Raw genomic sequence first — 15,139 nt, 5'->3', positions numbered from 1 at the left:
CATCGATATATACCAGCAGCAGAACCCACGACGCCGTTCAGTTCTCATTCAAATTCTTTCCGTGACCGTCCACGTTTGCTTAATAAATGATATTTAGATAATAAACTGTATGTTGATTATAATAAACGTTTTTTAAAAGCTGAACGTCGAAGGCCACAACAAGATTATATATTGGCGATCCGATTCGTTTTAGAGGAGTTCTTTCAGTCTCCTTCTCAGATTTCCCAAACATAACCCTCCGACGCCGCGATTTGATTTGAATACCTACTCTGTTAACGTCACGATTGGATTTCGCTCAAAAGTAGGGGAAAGTCTATGTCTATGTAAGGTAAATGTTTTATAGTATATTTTTACGGATTCGCATATTTTAAAGGATTATAAAATCAACCTTCTATTGATGTCAATGCGCCCCTCATTTGGGCTTACTTTTAATCAATAACCAGATGATTATTTGGCACGTATTGAGACCTTTTCTGGATTATAACACTTACAAATATTGTAAACCTTATGCTTGCATACCATTTGTATCAGATTTACTTGGCTAAACCATGTGATTAATGCATTTCGATGACCTCAATTAGTTGTCCGATTCACTAATGTTGTTTTGTCCACATGATTTCTATGGCTATGGCTTTCTATGGAAAATCGTAAAAAAACATAAATGTTTGAATAATTTCAACGTCTTATAATACAGGGTTTTCCAACTTTAAATTCCGAAAGTAAATTGAAATGAAAAAACACTTAGAATTCGAATTTCGATGAAACTTTTATCTCAAATTAAAGTTTGGTTTATGCCATTATGTGTGAAATACAACATCATTCAAATGTCCACCTAGGGCTTCCTCGCACACCTTGATCCGGAACAGGTAATTTTCGATGACTTTTCGGCACATATGGGGCGGTATCTCGGTCATAACTTCACGAATGTTGTCTTTCAAATGTTCAAGAGTTTGCGGAGAGTTAGCACAGACACGGTCTTTCGCATAACCCCACAAAAAAAAGTCTAGCGGGTTCAAATCGCATGATCTGGACGGCCAATTGGCATCACCAAAACGCGAAATTATGCGTCCCTCAAATTTCGTTCGCATTATGGCCATGTTCGGTCGTGTTGTGTGGCACGTGGCGCCGTCCTGCTGAAACCACATGTCATCCGTATCCATATCTTCAATTTGTGGCAAAAAAAAATCGGTTAACATGCGGCCATAGCGCTCACCATTCACAGTTACCGTCTCGCCGTCCTCATTTTCAAAGAAATACGGCCCGATGACTCCACGAGACCATAATGCGCACCAAACAGTGACTTTTAGCAATGGTCTGCAATGGCCTCTCAACAATCACGTGTGGATTTTCTGAGCCCCATATACGGAAATTTTGGGTGTTCACATAGCCACCGAGCTCGAAATGTGCCTCATCGCTGAAGAAAATTTGATGCGAAAATTCAGCATTTTGCTGCTGTTGTTCGTTCACCCAATCGACGTATGCCCGACGCATTCCATGGTCACCACGCTCTAATTTTTGGATGTAGGTGCAAGTCCAAATGCAAAATTCGCCACAATGATGTGTTTGACAAGCCCAATTGCTGAGCACGCCGTGGAATCGAAACATTCGGGTCATCCTCCACACTGGCAGCAACAGCAGCAATATTTTCGGCCGAACGCACATTACGATGATGCACAGGTTTCACAATATCCGCTACGGATCCAGTTTGTTCGAATTTACGCACTACATTAGCGATTGTGTGCTCTGTAGGCCATCCATGACGACCAAAATCCGTTCGTAATGCTCGAAAAACATTTGCCGGTTTTTCATCATGTTTATAGTATAATTTAACAAAATTAACACGTTGTGCGATGCTTAAACGATTCATATTGTAAAATGGCAGACATTCAACTAACGATATGACGCTTTGGTTGACAGCTATGTCAAACGGTTGTCAGCGCAGGGCTGTATACTTTCGGAAGCCCGAAATGGAAAACCCTGTAGTTTTAGAAACTCGTCTTGATTATATGTGATTTTCATGAAGAAAAATCGATTTGCATTTACTAGTTGCGTGAAAACACCCTAAATTGGATAAACCAAGATCACTTGCATTTTGCATTTTCATTTTAAATTTTTATGATATACAAACTTGCAATACTACGTATGTGGTTCGCAGTGATTGCCGCACGCGACTTACCTCCAGCGAAGATTAATATGCAATGGGCGAAATGACAAGGCGAGCACTCACACCAGTGCAAGCATCAATCGATCGACCGAGAGCCAGGGGACTTTATATTGGTGCGCGTTACACAACAATCAAGAGACTGGCGCATACCACACACTACGCGTGTAAGAACAAACAAACATCATGGACGAATCAGCAAAGAGGGTTTTAAAACGTAATCTGAATTTTTCATTCCGAATGCGGGAAGCTATCCAGGAAAAAGTGAGAAAATTTACAAACCATCCTAGGAGACTTTAGTCAAGCTTTTTTGTTTGATCATTTTTAAGGCCTATTTGAAGACCTCCAAAACTCATAAACTTGAATTTTCAGTTAGTGTCCATCTTTCCTGTCAAGTGTCCGTCTTCCCCGACTCATTCTTTTTTTTTTCGAAGATGCCGAACACATTCATTTTACAAAATTTCTGTCTCAAAAATTGTGGTGAGATAGCTATAAATTTTTGTGAAACTCACTAAAAAAATCATCGTTCACTTAAGGTGTCCGTCTTTACCTGCCTTCCCCTACGTACGATAAATAACATGATGTATAGCCGGTCCAACTAATTAAACAGGTTTACTTTCTAAAATCACCTAAAGATAATCTCTGCCGAGTGTTGCGACACTTGAGATTTTCGAATTTTCGTTTCGTCGAGTGGTCGATAGTTCGGGCTTACATAACCACATCACTTAGGGGAGGTGGGGGTAAAACGGACATGTTAAGAAGAACTTCAATTATATCTTTGGAAACTCATGTTTCCCAAAACTTTGATGCAGTTTCTTGCAATTCAATATTCTGTTTCTCTACCTAATTGGTCAAATATTTTACAAAAAAGTGCTTTTCAATGTTTTTTTTACTGAAATTAAAACAGACCGAAAAATACAACATTTTTTTCCATGCGGGTAATATGGACATATAGTGGGGGTAATATCGACAGGTTTGTAATATATAAAGCATAGAGGTTTACCGATCGTGAGAGGAATAATTTTATTCAACCAAGATCGGAACTCATCACGAATGTCCGTTGAATGATGAAAAAATCGAATTAATCCACCTAGAAGTGATATCGTGCTTTTCAGCAGTATAACGGAACAGACCCTCAACTATTTTGCTTTTGGCTCCAGTCAGCTTCTAAACAGTCCACATTTGGCGATTTGATTTCCATTTATAGACGCAGGGTATTCCTTAGGAACAGATTAAGAAGACTTTTCACAGTCCATCTCACTCCCACTGGCAACAGTCCGTTTTACCCCACCAGTACAATTATTTAAATTATGTAAAATTTTCCACTCACAAATGAATTTACTTTTCCGTACATACCTAACATCGCTTCTCTGTTAGCTCACAAACCGAAATATAACCATCAGCGAATTGAATTTTGATATTAAACCACTCAAAATGCTTAATATCGAAGCAGCTAAAATTACATTCACACGCGGAATAATGTATGATTTTCGGTTTTTGTTTCCCTTTTCCACTTTTAATCAGTATTCATTGCCATAGGGTGGCTTAAATATTATAGAATAACATGTAGAAGATTAACATAAATCTGAAAATCAAAACGTAACTATACAAATCAACCACCTGTCCATATTACCCCACCTGTCCGTATTACCCGCGGTTTCCCTACGTCAGTGAATCATGGTTCTTACCTCTCCCTACTATGAACTATCCCTTCCAAGATAATCGCAAGTGACCCACGTTATAGAAGTGACCCTTCTGGGCGTGAATATCATACTAATATTCCTTCCCTTACTCTGATCACTGTAAAGATGGGGCCGGCATCGTTATTGACTGTTTAAAGCTCATATCTCTGATACTTGCACAATGGTAGAGGTTTGGTATTGCCCCAAGCGTGATTCAGCATGTTCTTTGCGTCCATTTCGCTGGTTCAAGTCAATCATGGAGAGTAACTACGGCGTTTACAGTCAACCCAAGCTCAAGCTCAAAAGACTGCTGGTTTAGAAAAATATCAGAAGAATTCGGCCCCACTATTGCCCAAAATCTTATGGGTGATGTCAAGGGTGTGAGCATTCGTTCATGGAGAGGAGATCCAAAAAAGCAATGAAATAGGAGCATAACCATAATGTTGTAGTATATTCCTTGAATGTTTGAAGAATCCCACTTAAATTAAATGATTCGAGACCATTTTTTTGGTACAGTCTTTAACGGTAAGTTTTCTGATTATTCATGTGCAAAAGTTTTTGATCGTGTAGAACCAAGAAAAGTCTAAAGCTTGAAACTACAGCCTGCAACATAAATTTCGGAATCTTAAATCGGATATCCGAGCATGCTTTCGCAAGTTCTGATTTTATGATCGATTACACAAACTTTGGACTCATTGGGACTCAGAGATCTATATATGAAACCTAAACATTGGAAACTGGAACCTTGAACAACGCCGGAGATCAAGGATGTGAATAGTCGATTTGACTAACGTTATGTAACTAAACTGATGATAACAGTTGTAACTTGACAAGTTTTGCATACTCAGGCATCCCAATAGTACAATAGATACAGCGATAGGGCCGAGTTGCTTGCAGAGCTCTAGCACTGTACATGGTGACATACATACAATTTTCGAAGTACATCGCTAGTACAGTTGTATGTCGGTCATTAGTATTACCTTCGTTATGAAATTATGAAATTAAATCGGCTGTCTCTGTATACACGCAACTAGCACTCACAGCTATACCCTTAGAAAAATCCTCGGTCGAAAACTACTAAATACATTTGGTAATGCAAAATTAGTAGAATGTACAAATTATTTGTACATATTGTCAACAAACCCGCATCCCTACCAGAGATTAGTATATTTTACTCGATAACATTAGTAAGCTTGGATATTGTCGTATCTGAAAACTGGTGAGAAAAGTGCGTATTAACCATTTTCATTGTTCCCATAAGGCAATACGGAGGTATAATAAGGATATAATTCTGATACGTGCATTTTCGTACTGTCATATTGGAAAATATTATTTTCACTCCTTAACTCGCCCCCTTTTACCTCTAAATAACTCCTAAGTTTATTTTGTATGAAATGAACAAATCGTGGATTTCGCAAGACGTCGAAATGCGACCCATAATAGATCTCCCGTGAAAGTTTGTCGAAAGACGCACTGCAGCGTTGCGGCAAGTATCACTCTAATACATCGGACATCCATCATAACCAGCCATATTGAATCCTAAAATTATCTTATAAAATTATCTAATTGTTTTGATTTTCCCAAAAAAAACGTGATGCTCTAATAAATTCAATCAATCAAGAAGTTTTGCGTTTTGTTGATACTAATATTGGGAGAGAGTGATCCTAAATTGTAAAGGTCATTAAATACCTAAAATATTTGTTTTATCAGTGACTTCAGCATTTAACTGAATAGAGTAAGACGCTTTTACTCTGATTTCTACTGGTTGATGTTCATAAATACAATAAAAGAGGTATGAAAACGCCAAATCAGATGTGCCTTGGAACTCAATTGCATTCATGTTCTTCTCAAAGCCCAGACGTACTATTTGGATTATTTTTTTATTGTAGCTAATGGACGATCAGATCCATATTTTCCAGAAACATTAGGAAAGCGTAAAACAGTGGTTTTAGTCTGATTTAACTCATGAACATTTTGAATGTATCTCCTATTTATTTCCTTCAGTAAATCCGTGAACCTGATGAACAACATATGAATCTAAAAGTATGAACAATCTATGTGTTGTACTGTCATTATACAAATACTCTGCTATCAAGAACAATTTGAATTACAAAAACTACTATCCTCTAATAAGTAGGAAATAACTTCAATATTGCAACACTACTTGCTATAAATATTAGCTGGAAGGGACATAATAAAATTGCGGCAATTCAAACCGACATCTCTTTCAATCTAGAGTAGTGAGCAAAATCATCAGAGCGCCTGACTAATGTAGATGAAACTCGTCAACACACAAATCGAAAGAGCAGGAAACGATCACCCCTAACAACAGAAACCACCAATTCTCGGCACCATCTACCTGCTGTCAGCGGTGGAATACGAAGGAAGAAGGAATGGATTTTCCTGGGTGTTTTATTCATCGTGTTAGTTTTAAAGAAAGGAAGGAAAACGAATGCGCTAAAACCAAGTCACGTAATATTTGAAAAGAGTTTGCACTTAATTTAAATTCAAACAAGTCAAATTAAACTCATGCTCAGCATGATTCTCGGCCAGCATGTGGGACATGATGTTTGTTTTCGGTTTACTTGTGGTTTATTATATGTTTAATCACGTTACCTAAACACGCGTCACAGAAGAGTCTCGGAATGCGGAACCGAGCATATATTTGTCGTATTCCACCACTCCGAATTGGTCTCCGGCAAGTTCCAAAACCTTCAGCGTATCGATAGTGTCTCGCATTGTGAATCCAACGCCTTTCTGCGTTATATACGCACTTGCCACTCGGTCTGATAGCGACCTCAAAACATCCACTGAATATAGACGGGCTTTCACGAATTGAACCGGATCGCTCACCAAATTAGGGGCATCCTGGAAAGGGAATACAAGATGTTCCGAGAAGCTATTTGAACCGCAATTGATGATCATGTTCCGTAGATATCCTTCCAAAAACATTATCTTCCTATGAGCTTCTGCATGTTCGCAGCCAATGGAACAACTGGCAGTGGTTTGGAGGAAAAGATGTTCTGAGAAAAAAAAACCGAATTGCAAATCAGCATTCTGGCGAATGAAACCTGTTACCCACTGTCAACGAACACAGTCCGCCAGGACGACCATTCCGCCTCGTTAGTTTCCGCATGAATCACCCGATACTTGATGGTGTCGCCTAGTTTAACCCTCACGTTGTTGTCATGGATGAGGAACTTCCCATCGATAGGGTTGCTTATATTTCTACACACATCACAACTCACTTCGTACCCATTCGGATTGACATACAACTCCACTCCAAAGTGCAAATACTTCGGATCGTATTTAGTCCAAATATGGATTCCCTGTGGTTCCAGAATTTGTATATCAACCTTGGGGTAGCGGGAAAAAACCAGCCATTCCGGTAGCAACGATACGTTCTGCTGTGGCCGAACTGAAGATGGATTGATTGAACACAGAACAACCAATCCGTAAGCGATTGCCAGACAATTGCGACGCATAATTCCGACTTGTTTAGAAAGCAAACCTATGCTATAGAATGACACTCTATTCGTGGACTGATAATGGAACGTAACGAAACGCAAAGTGCCGCCCATCAGCCAGACAGAAGATGAAATAATCAAGAAGCATGTTATTTCATGAAAACATGAATCAGAGCGAATCTTAAGGTGCGTCCACATTATGCCGAATGATGCCGATCGGTCTGTACCAGGCGGCATATTCGGTTCGTTATGTAGTGTGGACGCCCCATCGGGTTCACGAAGCCGAAGCGCCATCGGATGCACGAAGCCGTCACGAACACATGAAGCACAATGTCGTCAACGCTAATTTGCTTCGTTTTGTTTTGTTTCGACTTTCTCGAACCGGACCCACTTGTTTCGGATTGGGTTCGGTTTGATTCGAGTCGGTTTTCGGCACGTCGGCAAGCGCGGGCGGTACGTCCACATTTAGTCGGCTTTACCGGGCGGCCAAGGCCGATTGGCGTAATGTGGACGCGTCTTTAGGGTGGCTCGCAATAAATGTGTTGATCATCCTTTCGCAACAAGCAAATGCAGTTGGTTCATGTCAACAGCTGCATGCTGAGAGTGGGAAGTGAGATCAGTTATGGGTTAGGACGTAAACTGTTTCAAGGATAAAACTGATTGAATTTGTTTGCAAAATACAAATTGTTTTTATACATACTGTCATTCCATGACGAACTGATATAGTGGTTCCCAGATTTGCGTGAAAATTGGTAGTTTTGTCCCTAATCGCAAAATATTAGACCCGTTTTTATTTATTTTTTCATTAGGGTGCCTATTTCCATTTTAGGGTGGTCTAAAAATCAAATGTTTCCCCATTTTTCCAAAAATGACTGTTTTCAAATCGATTCAAATGATCGACATATCAAATTGAAGCCAGTTTTCGTTCAATATTCCTATGCGACTAGAATCCATTTTTTCGCAAGTATAATATTTTTTCGAAAAGCTAGCTTATTGGTTTCAATTAATTATATCGATTATCTCTACCGGTCCAGTAGTTCGAAAGTTATGAAGAAAAAGGAAAAATGAATCTTCGGACCATCGGTTAACTTAAGATTAAAAGCAACTTTATTGTAATTTTTATATTTATTTTATTGTATTGTTATAATTATAATATCTGAACTCCATCTCGCCCGAAATTGACTTCAATACAGAGATGTCAACCAAATTTTTGAAATTGTTGTGAAAACTCAGATAAAAACTGGAAAAATCTGGAAGATTTTTTTTTCTTAATTTTGTTAACATTTTATCATTATACTTTTGTTTTCCATTCTATGTCACCCTAACTAATCTTGACTTTTTTTATGCATGTCTGAATAATTTTTGAAAGCTAGAATTCCTTCTTGCTCCTGTAGTACTTCTTCGTTTTGTTCTGTTCAAATTGTATTCTGAAAGCAATCGCATTTCAACAGTTACCGAGGAATGTGGTAGAATCAGGAATATGGTAGTAAATTTTCTCAGTTTGCAAAATTAATGGCATACCTTTTTGGGATGAAATTTAAACCTGAAAGAAAGAAGCGTCCTGGCGTTCGTATACAGTGAAGTCAGTATAACATGTTTCGGATCTTCCTGAATTCATTATCGACTTGTATTTTTAGGGGCGTTGCTGTTCAGGATCAGCAGCGCCCCTAATACAAGTTTTTTCTATTTTTTCACTAGTTTTGAGATTGTGGTATTTTGAGATTTTTTTATTCGTATTTGGAAGGAAATATCATTACCAGCTTCTCTTATTCTCTAGTCAAGTCAAGTTTTGCGTACTTTAGCTGAAGCAAAATGATCCACAATTACATCTTAATCAAGGTCTGCTAGCGATTCTTCCTCGATAGAACGAATTGCCAAGTCATTGAGTCGGTCTTGGTTCATTTTAGAACGCAGATAATTTTTTTTAAATTTTAACTTGCTGAAACTGCGTTCGCACGATGCGCAGTCCGTGTTCAAACTAGTTGGTCAACATCTTGTCTAATCATCAAACGGTATGCGTATAAAATTCATTTAGCTGATAAAACTGGAAAACTGGAGAATGGATAAACGTTCATGTGGACCCAAAATTTATTTTTCGTTATCACAACCACGTTTTCTTTCCACTTCCGAACGAAGATCAATTTCGTTAGCAAACAGTAGAAACATTTCTCGTACCCAAAAACCCTCACAACCCAAATTTGGCTCAATTTGCTTGATTATTTATCGAGTTATGCAGAAGTTTGTGTTTTATTTGTATGGCAGCCACCCCTTAGAGAGAGAGAGGAGGAGTGTCTACTCACCATAGACACGCCCCCTAAAACCTTCACAAGCCAAATTTGGCTCCATTTACTTAATTAGTTTTCAAGTTATATAGAAATTTGTGTTTAATTTGTATGGCAGCCCCCCTTATAGAGAGGGGTGCAGATTCTTACCATCATAGAAACATTTATTGCACCCTAAAACCTACACATGCCAAATTTGGCTTCATTTGCTTGATTAATTCTCGTGTAATGCATAAATTTGTGTTGCATTTGCATGGCAGCCACCCTTTAGAGAGGGGTATGGAGAGTCTAACCATCATAGAAACATTTATTGCATTCTAAAACTTCTACATGCCAAATTTGGTTTCAATTGCTTGAATAATTCTCGAGTAATGCAGAAATTTGTGTTTCATTTGTATGGCAGCTCCCCTTAGGAAGGGGGGAGGGGTCTAAAACTATCACGAAAACCTTCCCCGGCCCCAAGAACCCCTACATACCAATTTTCATGTTGATCGGTTCAGTAGTTTCCGAATTCATAAGAATCAGACAGACAGACAGACAGACAAACAGACAGAAATCCATTTTTATATATATAGATGACTGCGTGAACAATTATTCTGAACGACGGCATAATGTATACTTAATGCTCAGTATCAAAGAATTCAAAACATCATCTTCGAACTGATATTAACTGATCCACAAAAACAAATAAAATTAAAAATGTCCATTTTCCATAAACTAACCGTAATCACTGTAATTCTCACTTCATTCTACTTTAGAGAAATAATCAAAGTTTCACAATTTACTGAGAAATCCTTTTTTTTTAAATATATGTAATGCAGTAAAAGCTGTAACAAAAAAAGCTGTAACAAATCAAGCCAAGCTAGTTTATTTGTTTGAAGATTTTCAATAAATGGTTAAATTATTATTTTTGGGGGGGACAAACGGAAAGCGTTTAGAGCCTTAATAATTCTTTGTCGACTGAATGAAGTGACATGATTATTACTGCATTCGAAAGATAAAATGTCTACGAGTTAAATGTTTGAAAGCAAACTATTGATTTATCTTTCAAATTATGTATTTATTATACCATTTCGTTCAGTTGTATAGGAAGTATTGAAGCTCAAAATCTTGTTGCTACAGCGTAACGCTCTTTTTTCGAAATTTTGATTTTACACCCTAGTATAGAAATGAAATGGGTGTTTCGCTGTAAACACTACTGCAAGGAGCTAAAAGTTAAACACTAGCATACCATGTCAATTGGCGTTGCGATAGATTCGAAATGTTTTCACATAACATTCGATTTCCTTAGGCGTCGTACACAAATTACGTAACGCGAGAAGGGAGAGGAGGGGGCCGAGGTTGCGTTACTTACTGTGTATTAGAGATAGAAAATTGCGTTACGTAGGGGGGAGGGGGTCCAAAATCCGGATTTTAAGCGTCACGTAATTTGTGCACGACGCATTAGCAATGGATTTTTTTTCCTGAACGCGACGCTGACTATTATTCTCAATCGCCACTTTCATGAAACAGTACCAAAATTCATTCCATTCAACGAGTTTGAAGGCGACGATGAGCTGTGACTCTCAGAAGATGCGTTGTAAGATATTATTGTATAATCCGATAAAATTTGCTGTCGGAAAGTTTCCTTCTCGAGAATCCCTGCATAGTCTGACTTGAACCTCGTGTCCAAAAAGGTTGCAATTAGATGATTTGGATCTTTCCTTATTTAGTTGAAATGACATCCCAATCCAGCGTTTAAAGATGCTCTTATGTGAGATAAGTTCTGTGTTCTATGTACAGTCTCGTCCTTTTCCAGACACTTTTAAATGCAGCAATAGGGGAAATTATCTCGGATATACAGGAGAGGCCAGAACTTGCAATTTCTTATACGAGGGTCATTCAAAAAGTAAGTTTCAGTGTCCCAGCGCCATCTCGCATGAAAAGTTGGAACTACAAAATTTTACCATGTGATTTCACAACATTTCTAAGCAGTTTGCAAGAAACCTTGGTCGGATCGAACGTCTTTCGTGTTTTATTGGGTTTTAAAATGGAAGTACCGCCTAAAAAATCGTCCAAATATGAGTTACGTTCTACCATTCGTTTTCTAACCGCGAAAAACAAGAGTGGTGCTGAAATTCATCGAGAATTGTGTTGTATGGTGTATGAGGTGTATGAGCCAGGTTTATTGACGAAAGGAGTGTTCCTGATCCACGATAATGCGCGGCCCCATTCTGCTCGCGTAACTCAAGAGCAATTGAAAAAATTCAAATGGACTGCATCCTCCTTACTCCCCAGACCTCGCCCCTAGCGACTATCACTTATTCCCGGTGATGAAACAGGCGTTCGGCGGTCAACGATTCGATAACACTGAAGAAATTCGTGACGCAGTTACATCGTACTTCAAAAAGTCATTTAATTTTGTGTTACTTACTTTTACTCGACCATTTCAAAATTTTATCATTGTAAAATACTTATTAGCAAAAAATCTATGCAAGATTCCTTGCAGAAAACATGATGATTATAAAATTAAAAATTTAATAAAATTTGGTCATCGTTCTTTATTTTCATGTTAAAATGTGTTTATTTATTCCTAAAATGTAATTCTTTATTTGCTTCATGCACACATGCAGTTTATCCAGTTTCGTATTCGTAAATAAAGAGCCGAATATCCGGCCGCTGGATATCCGGTCCATTTCAATCTTGCCGGATATCCGGTCAAATGTCTCCATCAGTAGTTTCAGTGATTGTCGTCAACACAAACAAGTAAATTTGGAAGAAATTAAAAGAAATGTCTGGTAGAAGTAGAAGTGGTTTGTTGCGAGTCTATTACAGTTTTAGCACGGAAGGTAATATGAATCCAATTTACAGGTCACGTCAAAAATATTTTAATTTCATCACTAATCTCATTTTTACCTTACCATCTTGAAGTTTCAAATGCAGAAATTCTAGTAATCACAGCATAAAAATCAAGTTTTCTACGTTCTACGTTCATCACGGTGCTATGAACAGAGAATAGTAACTATATGAGTAGCGTTTCAATGGTTTCCAATATTCATCTATTAGAAAACACTCTGATCAGAAAGTATGTATTACCTATGGAGAATGCGTAGCAACGAAAAAGTTGATTTTGTTCATTTTGTCGCTTACGTCACCTATACAAGGATTCAAGAGGGAGTGGGGGCTGGTTTTGGTCGGTGCTAGACCACCTTCCCCTACACAATTAGTCATAAAGTCAAATGTGCAAAAGCGATAACAAGATAAGCTCGTTTTCAGTTCAAAAGTTCATAACTGGTCATGGTACATTTAGTGTTAATTAGTGCAAGTAATGAAACTTCGTGCTAACGCGTAGCGCAACGTACTTTGGGTAAGATGCCTCATTCATATTGAACTATGGAACAGATCAAAACAAACAACAATTACCACGGGTAAGTCCCCGATCACATCCAAACTAGTCTGCAGAATTGGTTCCATCTCTTATTAATTTATACTCTACAGTAGACGGACAGTCGCTTGTAAGTAATTTTAGTTAATTAGTGTTAATTAGCATTTCCTTTTCCCACATTCGTACGCATTGAGTTGTTGGAAATACCAAACGATTCTCAAACATCGCTAGCGGTGAACGATTTGAGGAGTCCCGAGGCAGTAGATAACCTTACTCAATTGGGAGACAAACAATAAAAGTGAATCACTCTCATTCTCACGCTTTAGTCGTATGTTCGATTTGATCTGCGATCGGCGCCTAATCGGAGCAGTTCTTAACGAAATTCCAGCGAAACATGGCGCGTGTTTACGTCATCGCTCTATCGGTACTGGCGTTCTGCTTCGCTCCTGGGCAGGCCGGCTTCCTCGATTGGTTCCGCAGCAGTGCCAACAAGGGACACAGTGTTTGCAGGGTGGACTTCGAGGTGCTGGATCCACAAGGCATCAAGCTATGGACGCCCCACAAGCCGGAACTGAAAATGTTCGGTATCGAGTTGTATGTGAATCCCGTGGGAAGAAAAAATGGACCAGTTGTGTGTAATTTATGCAAAAATACCACGGATTCAATGCACGGGAAGTTCTTCATCCAAAGCGACGAGCTGATTGTAAAAAGGGGAGATATTCTCGAATATGTGGTAATCACTGATAACGGCAAAACTGTTCAACGCCACAAACCAAAGAGGATGGTAGTGAATGGTGAGTATATTTTGGTATTCACAAGAGTAATTCCAAAATGATATGTTTGGATGTCAAATAATGTACATTTCTTACTCTATTTCTATTTACAGAATACATTATCAAACCCCAGGGACGATGTGCCTGTCCGACCACAACTCCTCAATTCGTAACTCATGGTTCGGATTCTGATGTCGAAATCGATCTACTTGAGCGAGTTATTTCGCATCTATCGAACCGGTGTTCCGAAGGAACTGTTTCCAACTATTTATTCCTACAAGTTTTGACACCTGCAGAATCCAAGGTGCCTCTGGATCACGTTAGAGGCTACCTCACGGCCAATCCTGCACTGAAGCCTTACGTCGATGCAGTTACCTCTGCCGAAGATTACGCGGATGGTATCTCATTCCAAATGAAATCTATTGTTGATAAACTTAAAATCCTTGAGCTGAGCATCACCAATGACGATATTTTGGATTTCGATGGTCTCACCACAATCGGTAACATCGATATTCGGATATCAGATTCGAACTAGATGGAATATTATGTTACTCACCCATAAGAGACTGTCGAATAAAGCGTTCCAACATAATATCCTTTCGATTTACCAGTTTATCCTACCGTGTAATCCACGTGATCCACAACGAACACGTGATTGCGTTGCTATACATTCCGCCTATCGGTATTATTATTAACACGAAAAAATATAAAAGAAAATCCTCTGTCGCTGACAAAACGGGGGCTGAAAAATCACGTGTACCTACAGTAGCTCGCCGTGATGGGAGCTAATGATGAACGACCATTCCGAAGGAATTCGCGTCGGAAGTCAGCCTTTCTGGGAAAGAAAGTAAAAAAAAGGAATAATCCACGCTCCATTGGCTCTTTCCCACGATTTTCCCCGTTCTGCTCGTTTTCTGCGTCAGGACATTAAGAAAAATCTGAAAGGGATGAATGCATGAGAAGCAGAACAGCGAATGATTTATTAGGCATGCATTACATTACGACCGAAAAATGAGTCGGGAGATTATAACGGGCTGGATGATGAAAAACTCACCAAGAAAACACTGGCAAATCGTGGGCGGAATAATAAATCATGATTGACACAGCACAGGCAAGCAATCATAACGGAAGATTCTTTGTGCGAGAAACTGTTTAATCAATCAAATTTGTTGGTACAATGATTCAATGATGCGTAAAAAATTAGCTAAGCAATGTTTGTTTTATGAGAAAAAATCGATTCTAAATAATGATTATTACTGGAATTATTATCATTAGAAACATTTTGAAATGAAGCAATAGATAATTTCTTATGAGTAAGTCGCATGAAAAAGTATCGCGATTTTACAGCATGATGATCAAACATTGGCCTTTTTTTCATGTTCTTTATCTGCAACATGAAATACATCAACT

General features: G+C 38.6%; 2 protein-coding genes across 2 annotated transcripts; one reads left to right on the top strand and one right to left on the bottom strand.

Moving 5' to 3' along the window:
- Positions 1 to 5,740: 5,740 nt before the first annotated feature.
- On the bottom strand, positions 5,741 to 7,428 carry LOC129777249 (uncharacterized). Its single transcript, XM_055783418.1, has 2 exons — positions 6,926 to 7,428; positions 5,741 to 6,866 (listed from the first exon to the last, which is right to left on the bottom strand). The coding sequence occupies exons 1-2, from the start codon at positions 7,422 to 7,424 to the stop codon at positions 6,460 to 6,462; spliced, it is 906 nt and encodes a 301-aa protein (XP_055639393.1). The 5' UTR covers positions 7,425 to 7,428; the 3' UTR covers positions 5,741 to 6,459.
- A 5,824-nt stretch (positions 7,429 to 13,252) lies between these two features.
- LOC129776898 (uncharacterized) lies at positions 13,253 to 14,321 on the top strand. Its single transcript, XM_055782831.1, has 2 exons — positions 13,253 to 13,750; positions 13,843 to 14,321. The coding sequence occupies exons 1-2, from the start codon at positions 13,351 to 13,353 to the stop codon at positions 14,262 to 14,264; spliced, it is 822 nt and encodes a 273-aa protein (XP_055638806.1). The 5' UTR covers positions 13,253 to 13,350; the 3' UTR covers positions 14,265 to 14,321.
- The last annotated feature ends 818 nt before the right edge of the window (positions 14,322 to 15,139 follow it).

Source organism: Toxorhynchites rutilus, chromosome 3 (assembly GCF_029784135.1).
Source record: "Toxorhynchites rutilus septentrionalis strain SRP chromosome 3, ASM2978413v1, whole genome shotgun sequence".
NCBI classification, from domain to species: Eukaryota; Metazoa; Arthropoda; class Insecta; order Diptera; family Culicidae; genus Toxorhynchites; species Toxorhynchites rutilus.
Note: the sequence above shows the minus strand (reverse complement) of the source record. Positions and strands in the feature narration are given on the sequence as shown.